The sequence below is a fragment of the Sinohyriopsis cumingii genome, chromosome 6, assembly GCF_028554795.1.
Source record: "Sinohyriopsis cumingii isolate HCF-2022 chromosome 6, ASM2855479v2, whole genome shotgun sequence".
In the NCBI taxonomy this organism is placed as follows: domain Eukaryota; kingdom Metazoa; phylum Mollusca; class Bivalvia; order Unionida; family Unionidae; genus Sinohyriopsis; species Sinohyriopsis cumingii.
This window is the reverse complement of record NC_142966.1, coordinates 132,828,186-132,847,106: the sequence shown is the minus strand read 5'-3', so window position 1 is coordinate 132,847,106 and position 18,921 is coordinate 132,828,186. Positions and strand designations below refer to the sequence as shown.

The window sequence follows — 18,921 nt, the reverse complement described above, 5'->3', positions numbered from 1 at the left end:
TACAATTGTACGCCAAGATTCTTCCGACTATATAGTGTGCACGCAACAGAGAAGAAATAAAATACTTTTGGTACATGCTAAAGAGGACTTGTATGTATCCTCCCTCGTCTTAACCTTCTTGCATTTAGTGCATTTATCTCTTTCTGAAATGAAAACAGAATAATCTGAAAAGATCTTTAATGAATGTTCTATTGGTGTATCGATACGACTACATCGATAGAACGATAGCTCGTGAAATACACATATACACTCATTCGTAGAGAAAATACAATTAGTATATGTAATGCCATTATATGTTTGAAACACAAATTTATAGAAGAAAACAAAACAATAATAACAAATTTTGAATTTAAGATCTTTTATAGCTTCTTGTTATATTCAGTAGAGCTTCATCCAGACATAAGTGTTAACTTTGATCATCTTTTGCATTCTTATATGTCGAAATTGCAATTATGTGTCAACATTATTACCAATATTTATAAACAAAGGCTTCTTCATTGTACAAAAGTCATTTTGAAGCAAAAGCTCAAATTTGCGAATAGAAAATGATATTAAAATACAAAGATATAACACTTAGGCAAATACATTATTTCAAATGAGAGTGCTTTAATAAAACTTTCTCTACAAAATGTAATCGATTATACAAGCGAGGAAGAACGCTAGTAAAAGCATCATTACTGACAGACAAAACAAATGTTATGCAATGATTATTAACAGAAACCTGACGTACCATCAGAAGGTCCATAAACAGATTAATACAATTAATTACTATTCTTGATTATAAAATTAGTGAGAAGTTGAAAAATATGAAACAATACGGCAAATATGATCATAGAACAATAATAATACTAATGCTAATTCTAATTATTATTATTAGTAAAAGTAGTACTAGTAGTAGTAGTAGCAGCAGCAGCAGCAGTAGTAGAAGTAGTAGTAGTAGTATTGCTATAATTGCAAATAAAAATACTAATAATTAAAGAAAGAATTCATTTAGTAGGTAAACATTGCTGCATTCGCAAACAGGTAAATTCTTCCCATTTTGGGTCCCCTGTATTCTCCGATCGGTAAAAATGTACCTGTGCTACCTACTTGTAATTGAGGTTGGTGTGAAGTGACTGGAGAAGCGGGACAGTAATGCACCTAAACACTTAGAATTTGCTACCTTTACTGACATGATGATTGTTCTAAACCGCTGCGAAGATGAGGACCTGGTATTTCAGATGATCAATTGATCACATATTGTAACTAATGAAAGCGGTTGACGCTGAACAAAGAGAAGAAGGCTGAATGGAACAGTAGATAATGTAAACTCTTTCACTCAGTCTTATAGTTTATGAAATATTCTTTCAGTACGTGCTGAATTAATCCCATCCATTTTAATGATCCTACTTTTGGAAATAACACGGCTTTGTACATATTGATATGATGAAATGCAATTTAATTTTACCACTAAAGCTCAAAAGTGCATGGGGCGGGTTTGTTAGTTCCATTACATATTTTATGCTGATAGTTGTTTTTAGAAAATTATATATACATGGCGTGATCGGAATTTGATATACCTTCATGAACTAAGTTTAAGTCACATAAGTAAAATTAATGAAGTTAGTTTCTTAGCGACAATATTTGCATAAAACTTTGCACAAGATAGATCAACACCGGATTAATTAGTACACATTAAATATATGTAGAAAAAAGTCCTGCCAGGAAATGTCTGCAACATGATGGAATCTGACCAAGTATGATTGGTATGCACATTACGATTATGATATATATTAAATTAATAAATCATCGACCTATGAAGGTTTGGCCAATAGCAACGATTACAAATCCCTCAATTGCCAAAGGTTTGGTTGATATAAAAGGTGTCGTAATGAACATTGAATGTTCCATACATTTTTCTCGGAGATCTCGCTCGTGAAGTATTTATACGTGATCATTGAATGTTTTGGAAAATTTATTACGCATGCTTTGAAATTTTTTATTTAGCTCCGAGTCCTGTGTATCATTTGGTGAAATGGGCTTGGGCGAATAAGCCTTATGTTTTCTTCCATCTGCTAAATATGTCTGAGAAAGCTTCAAACGAGGACCTGGCTTTGACGATAGTGCACCTTCACCCCGAGTTTGATATCCGTCCTGCTTCTTATCCATCCTATCAGAACCAGAAGCTGAATCACTGTCTTTCTCCTGACTCGTTCCATCAAACGAATTGTCATCTTTGGTTGTGGATCTCCAAACAGTGGGGGTAGAGTTTGCTTCAGGTGCTGAACACGGCTGCGCAACACCTTTCGCAAGGAGTGGGCCGTCGTTGTGAAGCAATAATGCTGGCCATACCACATAATCAAACTTATCACCAGAATGCATATAAAGTTTGTATAAGTTGGTATCAAAACATGAACCTCTTTTAGGATCTTTAGAGAAAACGACAGGTGGATCTTGTATGGACATCAGCCAACCGAACTGGAAGCACTTCTTTGAGTAAACGTCCACCTGTTCCTTCTTCATATATGTCCTTTCATTCCATCCTGCTAAATTCTTTACATAAGCCTGAAAGTATGGCATTTTCCTTTACAAATAAAATAAATCCAAACTATTTGTGATGTGATAATTGTATGGTAAACATATGGGTCAGGGAAAGCATATATATATAACTGAAAATACCGTGCATTCATCATTATGTTTAGGGAGTAATAGAATTTCATTCTGGTTGCAACAAAAATAATCAATAAAAGGAACACACAAATGCAGTCGTAATGAAGATATGACTAGAACAGTTACACTGACAAATTTAAATACGGCAAAATATGTTAGTCTTTGTATATAATGAATTCCTACACCTTTTAAAGAACATATGGAATTCATTCGGACCACCGCTGAAATTCATTCGGAATACTTTATACTTTGGACTTGTAATTAAACTCTTAAGTCTATTTGGGTTTTAATTCACAATTCTGTAAGTACTTTTTAAATTTTCATTTTGCTTGATAGGGAAATAAATTAATTTTTGAACTTTACAAACTTGCTTGTTTCCGCTTTTTTTTGTTCTTAGTATAAATCCATTAATTCGCAACAATGTCCACGACCAGCAAGAGGACAAAAAAAAAATAATAAGAAAATGAAAGTCATCCAATCATATAATCGGTGTTCAAATATTTTTTCATAAACAAGGCTTTTTGGCTGGTGACTTTAAAATGTGATTTAGATGTGATTTAGTAAAAACGCATGTCGGTAAGACCATACTTTAACGGGAAGAAGCCACGACAAGATTTTCATGATGGTCACAATATGCGTTATGCCGGAGGTCTGAGCAGACACATTTTTATTTTACTGATAACTAGATATCATAAGAAATATTTTAGTGAAAGCTCGTTGGCAATAATTCTATCTGATAGTGGTGCAGTTTTAGAGGATTGCCAGTACATTTCTGTATTCATTCTTTACTAATCATCCAGCTGATGCGGATGCAAACATACTGCACTGAAAGCAAATGTTTTCCGTTTTCTAATCGTGCTTTCCACATTGTACAACCCTTGTTGATTTGTCAAGTGTAATATCAAATATCTGGAAACCTGAGGGATAGTGCAATGATAAAATGGACAATGTCTTTCCTTACATCACTATATGTACTACTACAGTGACATTATACTGTGCATTGTCAGCGCCTAATCTTATCTATCTCAATTATGCATATATTATACATTGTTCAAAATATTTGTCCTAAGGGAAACAGGAAAGCATAAATCTTTGTATGTCTTGAAAATGTTACAGTTTATGAACTAAAATACAACTGGGTTCAAAAGATATGACTATGACTTCACAAGCATTCTACCCAAATCAATGTTAGCGTTTCATTTTACGTTTATACTAAACATTCAGAAACTACTTCGTACAAACAAAATATTCTGGATCCTGTTGAGATCTTTCCATGCTTATGAGGAGGTATGTATTTACGGAACTTTTTATATATCTATGACAAATAATAAAATCAGTGCCGAAGTCGCATTTTGTTTTACCCAGACAAGCGACCGTGAACACAGGCTTTCTTTTCACTGTAGCACAAAACTTATTTTGTCACCAAATTAAACATCATGTTCATTAACACCTTGAACAAGTGCAAACAAGTTTTGCTTCACTATCAAGATCGTTGCAATCAAATTACCTTCAACACTATCGAGAATAAGTACTGTATAGGATGTTAAATACTAACGACACCTTTGTCAACAGTCTTTCATTCAAGGGGTCAAGTGTTTTTGCGGTTTTCATTGAATTGAACAGCTTTGATCTGGTCCTAATCTGTCTTGGCCAAATCGATCTTTTTAGTGCTGTCTAGAGCACAAGGTAGCTTACTCTAAAAGTTAACAAAACTGACATTTAAATGAATTGTTTAATTTGCAAATTATCTCTGTTGAGACATTATTTTCCGCAACTATAATATGGTAAAAAAAAGTTGATGCTCAGCTCTGTAAATGCTATGATAATTTAACTCACCAGCTTCTCAATCTCGGCGTCGTTGAGTTCTATTTAAGTGTTTTCAATTTCTTTATAATTGTTTCAGTTGAGTTCATTTCTAAAAATATAAATGTTTCTTTTTCAGAATGGTAAATGCTGTGATAATTTAATTCACCAGCTTCTCAGTCTCGGCGCCATAAAGTTCTATTTAAGTGTTTTCAATTTCTTTATAATTGTTCCAGTTGAGTTCATTTCCAAAAAATATAAATGTTTCTGTTTCAAAAACCAGATTTAGTATATTCCTGTATACAAGTTCCAGTCAATAAAGTAGTAAAATGCATTGCTTATTAGTTCATCGCAAACAGTGTAATTCTTAACAATGAGTATTAGTATCTGTAATGAATGGATAATCTGTAATGTATGTTGTCATATCTGGTTTACAAAATAGGTTTCATTATCAAGGAGTCCATCGAGTGTAATACAGCTATCATGCAACAGATCCACAGTCCTCTGCGTCTCACTCTAACTTCATAGAGAAACAGATGAGTGCAGACAAATAGAAGCATTTACTTAGCGCTTTAAAAAAATTTAATTCGTATTTCTCCCTGTGAATTTTTCTATGATATCGTTCTCTTTGAATTGTATTTATTTCCTCTGGTTAATTTAATTTCTTTGTTTTCATTGAATAATTTTACTATCAAAATAAAACTCCTTATAATTTATTTCCCATTCACAGACAGTTTTACTTATATATTCATATCATCACTATTGATCATCTTCGTGATAGGCGATGTTAATATTTAATCATGTTTCGAATTTTGTTTTAAACAAAAAAAGGCTGTGCATCAATATCTACCGCACTACGAATACCAGTAAAAGATAAAGGTACAATTATGCCTGTAACTATTATTGCTAAATATAATCCAGCTTCAGACGTCCCCCAACCATTACAAGCTGATTCACGGTGCATCCACATCATCTTCAGCCCATGCATCTAGGTTCGGGACTAGTGAGATAAAGGTAGTCAGTTTTTCATTCCGTGTTGTCACTGATACATATATCATAGGGCAACAGCAAAGTGACAAGATCAATTCAATTGTCGTTTTGTGCATGGACCATTATGTGTGAAGAGTCTGTCTTGTTCTTGGAAACGAGCCTGCAGGGACATTAAGCGTGCCTAAAAATGTCTGGTCTGAGCAGTTATATTTATCTAAGCACATAAGAAGAGGAACAAGCATGCATATGTATGGTTATTTGGTCCCCCATTGTTTGAGGAAATGAAAAACATTCATGACTTTCATTTCCATAATGTTGATGTGGAAATGCAAGTTTTGACGCAAGTAGCCGTGTCGAAGTTGGGTACTACAAGGGCTTTATAACTGTACAAGTTTGTGTCGGTGCCGATTAAATGTACAGCCGGAGATTTCCTATGTGATTCTTTGCTGTTAGCCATAGTTTGTTGCGCCACTGATGCATGAAAAACAACACTCTGCTTGGAATCATACTTTTGTTTTATTTAGACATCCAGAAAGGTGTGCATTAGGCTAGCAGGGCCATTTACAGAGGGCTAAAGAAAATGCAGCTCAGTAGAATCAAATCCACCACCACACTGAGTTATGCAATGAGTTGCGAAACTCTCACCAAAATCCAATCCCAACTTAAAATTAATTTGGGTTGTACATACTGGTCCATTGTCGAGTAGCTTCCTGATCTTCTGTAAGGTTTCTGACTTATCCCGATTAGACAGCAAATCCCTCTTGGAAGAGGATGTTGACAGGGTAGGGGATTTGAGAAAATATCACTCCACCACAAAACAACTTAGATCATTCATTTGTTGTCAGGTGCGAGATTAATCCACACAGTCCGGATACTAACAAATCAGGGGCCCACATGAATGTTGTCTGCAATAGGCCGGGATGGTAGATCGATATCGGCTGTTAGGAGCCTTGGGTAAGGAGAAACATGAGTCCCTTCCCTTTTGCCGAACTGCCTCTATAATGGAAGATTTGATTGCCACCTAAAATCCATTGACAACAAAGCTCTTGCCTTTGGGTGTCATTCTGCCTCTTATAATTTGCCGGCGATAGTCTCGAGGCTACAGCTGTCTAAAGACTGGAGTAGGGGGCAGAGTAAGTTGAACTGGCAGATCATGAGATGCCCGCTTCTGCACTTCCTCACTAATGTTTGCACATGGGTTGCTGATTTGATTGCCATCTGCATGATTTATATCATTCTGGGTTTCCTCCCCTGTGCTCACTTGGAGGGGAGGTCAATTATCAAAACTAAAAAATTCCCATCCGCGACATTTTGTAATACATTCAACATATTTAGATCATGCTGTCAGAGCACGAGTATTCATAATATCTGTAGTGATTTCGAATTAAGACATATGAATCAAGGTCCAGGTTCATGTTCTGGGATGTAATATATGCTACAAAACGTGTGAGAATTTGTCTGTACAAACCATGGCTTTAGTCAGACTTTTATACACAATGACCATATGCAGAAAGTAACCAAAGCCATTGTAATTCACTTACAGGGTGTTTTATTTTGATTTGTTAGTTAATCTGTGTGCATGTATGAGAGTCAGACGTCATGTAACCTTTTCTTGTCCAAAACAATAGGGAGGATTTTATTTTAAGTACATTTCCGTGACTGTTCCGGTGTAAATGCGCAACTGGGTTTACTTTTCCGCTGGGTATTTTTAGAGGCTACAATTATTAAGAAAATTGTCATAAAACATAAATATTTTGAGCAGCAGAGCTTTACGGTTAAGCAGGTCGTTACCTTCTGTTAGATACAATGTGAACGGGATAAGGCTATGCCAGTGGCTAGTGTGGATGTATAAAAATGTTATATTTATTTCGATTCATTCATTACTTTTTGTTCCTGAAAGGGTCAAAATGGAAGAGGTCCGGAAACATAAATTTAGGATAGATATTTAGGACAATATATTGACAGTACCAATGGAGAGAGGATTCTGCTGGAACATTGTAAGGTACAGAAATATGCGAATTAGATTTGCAAAGGGTTTGCTGTTTTTACATATTTTAATATATATATATATATATATATATATATATATATATATATATATATATATATATATATATATATATATATATATATATATACTCACATTGTTGGCAACAGTAAACAATTTAGTAATTGTTTATTTAAGAACGTCTTCAATTTTGATCCACATTTTATTTTGCTTCTAATAAGGTCTCGGTAATACATATTCATAACTGATTGGTGCTTTCTTTTTAATAATAATAATAATAATAATAATAATGACTTTGTATAGCGCCTAATCTTTAGAAGCTCTAAGCGCTTTACAACATTAGACAACACCTATAAGATTAAAAACATATAATGATATGATTACAAAAACAAACACCATGAAATTAGAAAGCTTTAAAAAAACATGCTGATAATATTTAAGGTAGGAAACATTATTAGGTCTTTAAGTTTGTTCTTGCAGTCGAAATAAGTGAGTTTTGAGAGCCCTCTTGAATGTGATCACTTTGCCTTTGTGTCTAAGTTCAGTGGGCAATTCATTCCACGTTGCTCGGCCCTGGTATGCAAAAGAACTCTGTCCATATGACTTTGTTTTCATAGTGGGAATAATGAGTATACGATTGTCAGAAGAGGAGCGTAGGTATCTTGCCGGTGTGTACACATGGGTGAGGTCGGATAGGTATGTTGAACTAGAGTCCGACAGTGAAACGTAATACAGAGAACAAATTCTGTGATTGATTCTGGATCGAATGGATAGCCAGTGTAGGGTACAGAGCAACGGGGAGGTGTGCTCTGATTGTGGTGCTCTAAGTATGATTGCAGCAGCTGTGTTTTGTACTTTTTGAAGTTTCTGGAGCAGATATTGAGATGAACCAGACATAATTGAGTTACAATAGCCCAGTCTGGAAAGTACTAATGAACACACAAGTATTTTAGTGGCATCAACTGAAAGATATTTGCGAACTGAGCTGATGCGTTTCAGCTCAAGATATTCACCTTCATTTGTTCATGACATGTTGGTGCAATGTGAGAGCACTGTCCAGAGTAACACCTAGGTTTCCTATAGATTGTGTGAATTTAATGTTGGTGTTGCTGATATTTATTGTTTGAGGTAAAGGATGTGAATGAGAAAGTCTTTGTGTTGTGATCAGAATGGCCTCAATGTTATCATCATTCATCTGCAGCTTGTTACATGCCATCCATTTTTTCACATCAGAAATGCACATCTCTACACCTTGGATGGTAGCATCAACTTCAGTTGGGTGGCTAGATTTGTATATTTGTGTGTCATCAGCGTACAATTGGTGAGACACTGGATGATGATATATGACACTTGAGATCGACTGAGTGTACAGAATGAAGAGAACAGGTCCAAGAACAGACTCCTGTTGAACACCACAATGTAGATGAACTGGGCTGGAGTGTATTCCATTTGCAGATACAATTGGTGTCCTGTTGACCAAGTAGGACTTGAACCACAGTAAGGCTGTATCATGAATGCCAAATACATGCTGGAGACGGTGAAGTAATATATCATGGTCTATTGTGTCAAATGCTGAAGACAAATCAAGGAGGGTGAGGACAGTAATCTTTCCGCTATCCAACGCAGAGAGAATGTCATTCACTACTTTTAGAAGAGTAGTTTCAGTGCTGTGGCAAGGGCGATATGCGGATTGTACATTGCTAAAAATACTGTTTGTCTTTAGATGAGATACAAGCTGGGATAGAACAACATTTTCTAAGATTTTTTATATGAATGGGAGATTAGAAACTGGGAGGTAGTTCTTTAAATCGTTATGGTCTAGTGTTTGTTTCTTCAGCAGAGGCTTTACAATGGCAGTTTTGAAAAATGATGGGACTTTCCCGGATGAGAGAGAGGTATTAATAACATCAGTTAGTGAAGGCAATACTGGATCTAAGCACTCAAGCAGCAGTGATGTTGGAATTGGATCAAGTTCACATGACTTTGGTGCACTCTTCATCAGGATTGTACGTACGAAATCCATAGAGGCAGGTTCAAATGCTGCTAATGGTTGCCGCTCAAATTCTGTATCCCAACTGTATGGTGACGACGAGTCAATTGAAATTGATGTGTCAAGCTTATCTCTAATAGTTCGTACTTTGTCACGGAAGAAATTTGCAAACATGTCCGGAAGGTCGACTGGAGAGAATGTAGTTGGAAATGGTGTAGATTTGTTCTTGACATTAGCTTGTTAGTAATCTCGAAGAGCTCTTTGCAGCTGGAACTTTCCATGATCTTAGTAGTGTATTGGGCTGATTTCGCTGCATGGACTATTTGTGACATTCTTCTTAGCGACTTCATAGATTTGCTTATGAATAGTGAGTCTGGTGGAAAGCGAAAGCCTCTCAGCTTTGCGGCGGTCTCTCTTAGCAGTGCGAAGCTGGTCCCTAACACTGCTATACCATGGAGAACACTTTTGAATTGATACTCTGCACTTGGTAGCTGGTGCATGTTTGTCAAGCAATGAACGCAGGCAGTTATCGAGTTGTTCTGCGGTAGGAGGTAAGCAAGTTGTTAAGTTAGCTTGGATGTCGTGCATTAGTTTGGTTCTATTTATCATACGGAGGTTTCTCTTAGTAGTAGATAAAGGTGGAAGGTTAGGGACTGATACGTCAAGATGGTATATAATGCAGACCGTAGAATGTTATCATCAGGTCTATGAAGAATCCAGTCTAAAATATGACCGTGTTTATTTGTGGGTTAGTTAACTGACTGTTTCAGGTTGAAAACATTAATGGAATCTATGAGTTTTGATGTATTTGTTTTTATCACTCATTATAATTGCTAAGGTGTAAATTATTTTTTTTACCTGAATATGATCTTCGGCTTTCTCAATATTGATATGCTTCCTAGCCTCCCTTAACAATCGTTTGCAGTCAGGAGTGGGCTTAAAACAAGAAAGATCTTAAATAAATGTCTGAATATACTTAACTGATATGTAGATAACAGAATCTAAAATGTCTATGTAGATAAAAGAATCTAAAATGTCTGTCAGAATGATTGATATAAATCAATAGTAAACATGCTCAAATGCAGAAATGAGATACAGGAGAGTGTTACGTTTAAAATGAGCCAAATTAAAGGGGACATAATGTTCTAAGGTTGGTAGAGTAGGGTTTACCATCAGCCTATGAACATGTGCTAGTGGAAAGTGTCAGAATGTTTGAGACAAGAATCAAGACAAACATGACAATTCAATTTACCATATAAAAGAATAATTATTAGAGAATCCTTTGGCTATCGTTTGGCATACAGTATAACTCCGAAAAGTGAAAGAAATAAAGCTTTATATAGTAGAAAAGAACGAGAATTCGTTGAAGCACAAACTAGCAAGTAAAGAATACGAAAATCCATTTCAAACTATATTTAAATTACAAAACAATATTGAGACAATTGCTTAAGGTTGAAGAGGTACAACCACTATACTATACGTATCATCAAGCAGAATCAAAACATTGATAAGTATGGTGCAGTGACAGTAACATGAGCTCTGGAATGAAAAGTCTGAAATAAATATTAAACGAAAGCAGCAGTTTCTGCATATGCACATGGGTTGGAGAAACAGCAATGACAAAATATAGGGCCTGCTTTATATCTACAATACAAACAATAGAAAATTGGTGACCATGGGAAAAAGCACGCCTTAGAGAGGTACAACAAATGTCGGTCGAGTGTATATTAGAAAAACCGAAACAACAAAGCAAGTAAACAGCAATACAAATCAAGGCCTTTGGTAACAGAACTAAACAGTACAAACACAATTAGAAATTCAAGTTACTTTATTGGCAAAGGCAGACATCCACATTCAATAACAGAATGTCCACTCTCATAAAGACGAATGGAAAGAAGGAAGACCCAAAGGTGGCCAATTTTGCGCCACGGACTTTCCAATAAATCGTACACTAATCACTAAAAAGAAAATATGTTGATATATAACTACCTACAGAGTAAATGCCAAACTTCCAAAGTAGTAGATATACTGGTGATGATAACTAATGATAAACCACGCTGCTAACTGACGAGGCAGAGTTACAAAATTGAAGAAGCTACAGCATAAGATGAGGCTTAAAACTAGAATCGGTAAATAGTACAATCAGAGTGTGTAGGTAGCAATAGGCTGATAAAGAAAAGAAATGGTATAGCTGCGAGTATGTTACATACTCGCAGCTATTAATGTATGATCAGTTTGTTGTTATTGTTGTAGGGTTTAACGCCATTTTCAGACACGATAGGCTATACATGGCGGCCAGTATCAATGGTGGAGGAAGAACCCGGGAAAACCCCGGAAAGAACCACCGACCCACGAGAAGCTACTGGCAAGCGTTCTCACATACCCAAATTGGCTGAATGCGAGACTCGAACCCACGCAGACAGATGTTATGATCAGTTTGAACCATCGGGCTATTGTTATGACAGGAAATGTAATGACACAGGAAAGCTAATATCCATCAATGGTACACTGGAAATAATTGCTAAGTTAGAGAGACTTTACTGTCGTAAGAAGTGTCTTAGAAAGATGCTTTGTGGCTGAGAAGAGAATTGTAATAAAATACATCAGGTAGAATGATAAGGGGATCATTGACTTGGTGGAGCAATTAGGCTTACTCATAGACAATGAAAGAAATATTAGTATAAGCAGAAAAGATGCCATGAATCAGATCATAATTGCGTTAATTGTCAGTGCATTAGACATATACATGAAAAACGCAACAAATGGGTAATGATATCTGGAGATAATTTCAACTTAGATATTTATATGGAGAAACATAAAGACTACACAAATATGTGTGGGAACTATTACCCATGGTCAATAGTCTAACGGCAGTTATACAGAACGGAGTTGTGCAGTGTGCAAAAGCGTATATGATAATATCAATTACTTAATCAAACCATTACAATATGAGTAAACAAATTTGGTATGCAACAAACTCTCCTGGGAATAGTGGATGACGTTTGCAGGTCAATGGTACGATCACAAGAGAGAGAGAGAGAGAGAGAGAGAGAGAGAGAGAGAGAGAGAGAGATTGAGGGAGGGAGGGAAAGAGAGCAAACTAGAGAATTATGTGTGACTTTAACATTCAGACACACTGGATGATACAGAAACAGAGTCCATAATAATACATTTTGAACAAAGAGACGAACCTGACATATTATAATGACATGGGATTGAGAGAAAACTCTCAGTTTGAACACAATGAGAAAACGAGAATAAAAGGGTATGGTGACCCACAACTCTGAGAACTAGAGATATCATAAAAGTCAAACATAATGTAGAAATCGGTACCCAATGACAGAGCAAGAATAACAGTGCAAAGTCCTTTATATCTTACGTTACTGTTAGTGACCCAACCCAAGTATAACGGTATAACGTTCAGCCAAACTAAAAAGAGACTGAATCACAATAAGAATTAGGTATCACACTTTCATCTCTGTGCCTATATATTTATTAGCATAACCCCTGTATATGACTTTAACAGACGTTCGTAGAGAACTAAAACATTGTTCACTATAATCCTTATATAAACTTTTTACCCACGGTAATATTATGAAAACTTTCTTATAATCTTTCAACAGATGTTGAAAAGATGTCATTTATTTAAAATATTAATATAAAACTTGTGCAACATTTACACTGAGGAAACATTTTAAACATGATAGTAAGATCGGACACGAATATCTGGTATATCAACATGTACATTTTCGACCTAATTATACTAAAGCTGCTGTTTATTGCAACAAGAAATGTAATGTCGAAGACATGCGAATAACATCTATACAAAACGTTTGTATTTATTACATTAATTAACAACCTTTTTTCTTACACAATAAAGAGGTGAACTCCTGTGATATCATACAACCTTACGTCAATAAAACTATCATTCTGAAGTTTCATTTCAAGGCAGCCACTAATTTAGAAAAGATATTCAATAAATGTTACTGCAAAAGGTTACCATTGTGAACTATGATTATTACATTAGTGAGACAGACAACCTCTTGCATATCAAGGCATAAACTTAGTTTTACGATGGCAATAAATGCAGCAAACGAGGAAGATGTGCTACATTCAAAACGCTACATTCGCCGTCAACAGAAGAAACACTACAAAATCTTACACTTACACAGGTCAAACAATAATAATATTAATAACTAGATCACATACAGTAACAAATATGCATATACCTGCCCTTCAGACATGGCTTCTAAATATGCTTTCATATATGGAAAAAGTACAACATTCCCCTTTCAAGACGTTATAAACAATGATAGATCAGCATGTTTCTTATATATATATATATATATATATATATATATATATATATATATATATATATATATATATATATATATATATATATATATATATAAATGTCCAGGAAATGAAATTTCTTATGGCTACATACATAAAAAAGCAAACTAAATTTTCGGATTTCCACTCATTTGACATGTTTTCCAGAAATGGTCTCCAAAGTAAGCATTGTAAAATAATGAAATATTTTAGCTCATCTATACTAGCCGCATATGTTGCATACACAATTTGAATTAAGTCCTTAATGCATATGTCACAGGAGAAGCTACGATAATCTGCATTCTAGAAATAATCCTTTCCGGAAACGTTTTCAAGAAATGTTTCCATAAATGGATTAGAGGAAAAAATGTAATGCCTTACTGCTCATATAAACCAAATATATTTTTCATAAAATTAGCTAGAGACGAAAAATGTACACTTTAATGCATATTTACACCAACAGCATAAATATCCTTCAAAGTTTTAACAAAATTATCCATCATGTGTCAGGGGAGAAGTGATAACTACGTCAGTTCTCAAAGTAGTCACAACTGTTTTTTTTAATGACTTAAAAAAGGACTACGAATGAGGCTGAAAGAAAAAATTGAAACCGTATTTGACCTCCGCAAAATAATCAGTAAAGACAATCCACATTAGGGATGGGCATAATGACTGATGACTGATGAAGAGATGGATGAATAGACATACAAACAGGTTGGCAGAAAATGCAACGACAATATCCATATTTCCTTGGATGCTGTGGCAAAACAAAGAAAACTTCGTGCTATTTATGTGGGGACCAAATAACAACCTTTAATTTGAACATATCCTTTTCTCGACAATATTTCAAAACAATTTTCTAAAATATGTTTTGAGCGAAAGAAACAAAACTTTATTATACAGCTCAACAGATCTAGGTAACAAAAGTTTCCATACAATCTTCCGAGCCGCGAGAGGAAACGTAATGACAAATTCGACGCCCAAATTGAATATTTTCTTTCATAATTATTCAATACGTTCACTCAAATGAGTCAGATGAAAATACATCTTAATCCTCATCCAAGAGAACTATATATCTGAAATGTTCACATGCTGATACTACTTTGAATTGCATTGAAAATCAATTTCCTAGTTTCTTTAATGGATCAGGAGAAATTCACTAATATATTATTTTCTATATGAATAAGACAAAAGGAAACAAGTGTTAATAGTATGAAGACATAATATAAAAACACTCATGCATGTAGGTCCAAACTAACCTCTTCTGAAGATCCAAGGACATACTTCTCGATCATCTTCATGTTTGATTGGCACAGGGTGCTTGCATACTTACTGGATTCCTAAAGAATGCAAATAAAACGTCTGAATACATGTACCAGTTGTTGATACATATCAATATAAACACAGCATATAGACAGTCACACATGGAGTTAAATATAAACTACATAATTACTTTTATCTAAAGGGATATCTAAACATGTTGTGTATACCATGTCGTAAAATATATTTCGGGACATGACAGCTGGATACAATCCTTTTTTATATAAAGGATTGTCATTATGGAATAGTAAGTATTATATATATTTTACTTACCTTCAGAATCTTGAGCAATACTGCTATTGCGTCTTTTTCATTCAGTTGAAATGTTGTGGTGAGAACTTCGAATGCGTTTGTCCACTCGTTGTCATACAGCTCTGAGTATATTTCTCCAAGCTTAGTAGGTCTATTGTGGTCACTCAAATCCGTAATATTGGGGTTTCCCTCTGATACTTTCTGCCCAATCTCGTGACTTAGCCTGCATGTGACAATAATAAACTCACTATTGTTCTTCCATCGATTCAATACATTTAATTTCATCATAAACTGGCCATAGAAAAGATTCGTAATTCGTCATCAACTGATACAAAAACGATATTTATAAAAAAGGAAAATAAACTTCGCTACTAAAAGGTAAAATTCGTTTTGTCTGTAATTTTGTCAGTGTCTCACTTTTGATGTATGTATTCATTTTCCAAGATCAAGAGCATACCGTATTTCAAAACTGCTTTGCCATTTTTCTTGGAACTGCACCCAATTGTAAACCACAGACGTTTTAGGCGAAGATACGTCAGGTTCATTTTGTACTTAATTCTAAATTTCGGGTCAACAAAGAAAAACGAGAGTTTCAATTTCTAACCAGTTCCAAATCTCATACCTACCAAGCCTTGTGCAAGCCGATTACCTTTTTCTCTGTTTTATTTAAGTAATCAAGCAAATGAGAACGGTAATTACAAAGTAAACAAAAATAAGTCACATTTAGTAGACATGTATATAACGATTCAAGCAGTGTTATATTCTGAGTCTCTGACGTCTCGCACACTCTGATCTCGTGACGTGGAGACACCATTGAAAATTCATTATACAAGAATTTGTGTCGCCCCCAACACGGGGCAGCATTTGCTGACCCATATTAAAAACACAAGGTTCCATATATATTTGATCAGGCCCGCAGCTTGATAGTTTCTTGTGCCAAGTCTGAATGCGTCAGTAAATCATTGTCGTGCATTTTTATTTTTTCTGGCGACAGTTCATGGTGAACTATGAGTTTTAGTCTTTTATTACTGAGCCCTGTTCAAGCCGTCTACGCCCACAATCCCCATGATTTTACTGTTTTGATATATGCTACCTCGACCATACAAATGATTCTATCTTCGATGGCCATTGAGTATAGTTTGCTAATTGTATTGAGACTGATTTGGGCCACTGTGAGAAATTCCGAATAACATGTACATGCTGATGAAGCCGTAATTAAATTGTTGTCCAGCGCCACCTTCACTACCAGGCACTTTCGGTATAGCCCCGAAAGCAAATCCGATTGGAATTATTTTGATAGTCGCCCTAGTTGCAATACCCGTCACACCAAGGCCAACAGTTGTTACCAAGCCAGTCAACGAACTGCAATCATGACCACAAACTCGCGCTTACATTTTGCGACTTTTTCGCACAGCGTTTCTTCTGATTCGATTATTTTTCACTTCAGAAGATCTGACGGTCCATCACAGTATTTCTGTTAATAACGTCGATGCAAATTATAATTGTTTAAGATGCTGACCTTGTCCAGATGCATCTAAGTCGGGAGCAAGACGCAAAGCACTTCCATCCAATTAATTGTCTTCACTGTTACAGTTTCCAGGGAAATATTGCATGTCTCCAGTGATTTGTTACACGGTTCTTATTTCACACAGAGCTACACTGATTGCAAGAATTGCTATACGTACAAGTGCGTCCTATTCCATTATTAGTGGAGATTCTTCATTTCTTGGTTTAGTCAACTTTGGTTTAAACTAATCGACAGATAATGATATCGCGGTGGATTTGTCAATTAATTTCACCTTTTCACTCTAAAAACAATCCCTTTATATTTTTACGTTCGACGGCGACACTATCTCTATGCAACCGGGCATTTAAGCGTAATGAATTTATTTCAAGTTGGCTCCGATTCGGTATATCTGGGTGGTCCCCCCCCCCTCGCCTGGCAGTTTCAATCTGGCCATGGTGTACATTGTATTTGAGCATATACGAGGGTCTGTACACCACGGTTTGGTACAGATATTCCTTCTCAAGACATTATAGCAATCACCATCTATGTTGGCAATCTCTGACCGCTGATTCAATTTCCGTCTGTAAAGTCCGCAAGATAATTATCACGTGGTTGTTAAAGACCTATCAGGTATATTTACAAATAGATTTTAAACACAAGTGCCTAAGACTGATAAGTGTCCTTCTGGAAGTTGTTTCATTCGAAAGGAATTTCAGTCCACGCGTGCAAACAACGATCATACATACGTGAAACATATCACCCCAGCAAATCTTTATCAACATTCTCATTATACATCACGCGCGTCTGGTTTCGGTTAAGAGGAACAGGTATGATCTTAAAGATGTAGAGTTTAGTCCTATCAATGCTACCAAGTCACCAATGAAAACATGTCGGCAATTCGCTACGCCATGAGCATTTCCTCTGTTTTACTTGTTAATATTCCCCTATGTTGCATGATGTTACTACGGGTATTATTGAAAGGAGTATATATTAAATTAACGAACTTTAATCAATGTATTGGTCATTTCAACAGTAGCGTCCTAGATTGGTCCTTGCGTCCTGTTGACGGATCCAAATTAATAATACCGGTCACCCACGCTGGAGATAATCGATAAAGTTTATCCCTCATGAAGACTTCTCAGAAGCACTTCATTAATTTTGCCATTGCGAAGTAATCAAAACAACGAGTGAACAGACGCACTGTAGTCATCAACGGCGATGCGACAGTCGAAGACACCGTCTGCTTCGAGTCCGTCCATGTAGCCGAAGAACGTTTTATTTTTGATAAGCCTATAAGTTCTCCCGACCACTTTTTTAATAGCCATGCCGAGCTCGGTTCTCACGGACTCGAACGGCCACAATTTGCAACCGTGGCACTGCACACGTCAGCAACATTGGAATAACGACACGAGGAATGGAAATATTCCCTTGCTTGTTTGCATCAATCCAAGTTTGGACAAATTTAAAGTTACCGAGGTTTATTTCGCTTGGCCGCATTGAGCTAATTAGGCTGCATTTTGCTTAGATTTGTCGGAAAAAATTGTAATGTAACCCAGCACGAATTTCTTATGGCTCTCTTTAATTTCGCAACATGGGTTTTATGAAGCTCAATAGTGACTTCATGATATGACATTATTTAAATTATACTGTTCAATTACTAATTTTAGAAAACAATTACAGGTTTCCAACTAAAGAGTCTTGCTAGAGAGTATAACTGAAAATCACCTGTAATTGGGACCAGGTGCTCGACTTTAACATCTACGTCTTCCTTGGCTATAAAATTTTGAGACTATTTATTAGATAACTCACGCTCTTGGACAACAATATGATTCCTATACTGATAAATCCAACTTTGGTATTAGCGGCGTGTATGTTATTGTCGCCCTGAATAAATTTATCATCAGCTCTCAAGAATGCTTCACACGGGAGAACACCTAGATGGATCATGCATTTGTAATTCTGTTTGTCAGAACTGATTAGGGTTCCATGCTGGGTGAGAATAATACTGATAATCCCAGGCGATTCGATCTCGCAACACACAAGAGTCTTTGTTAACTGCGAGATCGA

General features: G+C 35.8%; 1 protein-coding gene across 3 annotated transcripts in view; it reads right to left on the bottom strand.

Annotated features, from left to right (window-relative positions):
* Positions 1-341: 341 nt before the first annotated feature.
* LOC149798011 (uncharacterized) overlaps positions 342-18,921 on the bottom strand; it is a 43,986-nt gene continuing 25,406 nt past the window's right edge. For all 3 annotated transcript variants that reach the window (XM_089963101.1, XM_089963102.1, XM_089963100.1), the window contains exons 5-8: positions 15,369-15,570; positions 15,035-15,115; positions 10,299-10,376; positions 342-2,544 (exon numbers count right to left, since the gene is read on the bottom strand). In XM_089963101.1, the coding sequence (XP_089819227.1) occupies positions 1,924-2,544; positions 10,299-10,376; positions 15,035-15,115; positions 15,369-15,570 (982 nt within the window). In that variant the 3' untranslated portion in view covers positions 342-1,923. The remainder of the gene's footprint in view (positions 2,545-10,298; positions 10,377-15,034; positions 15,116-15,368; positions 15,571-18,921) is intronic.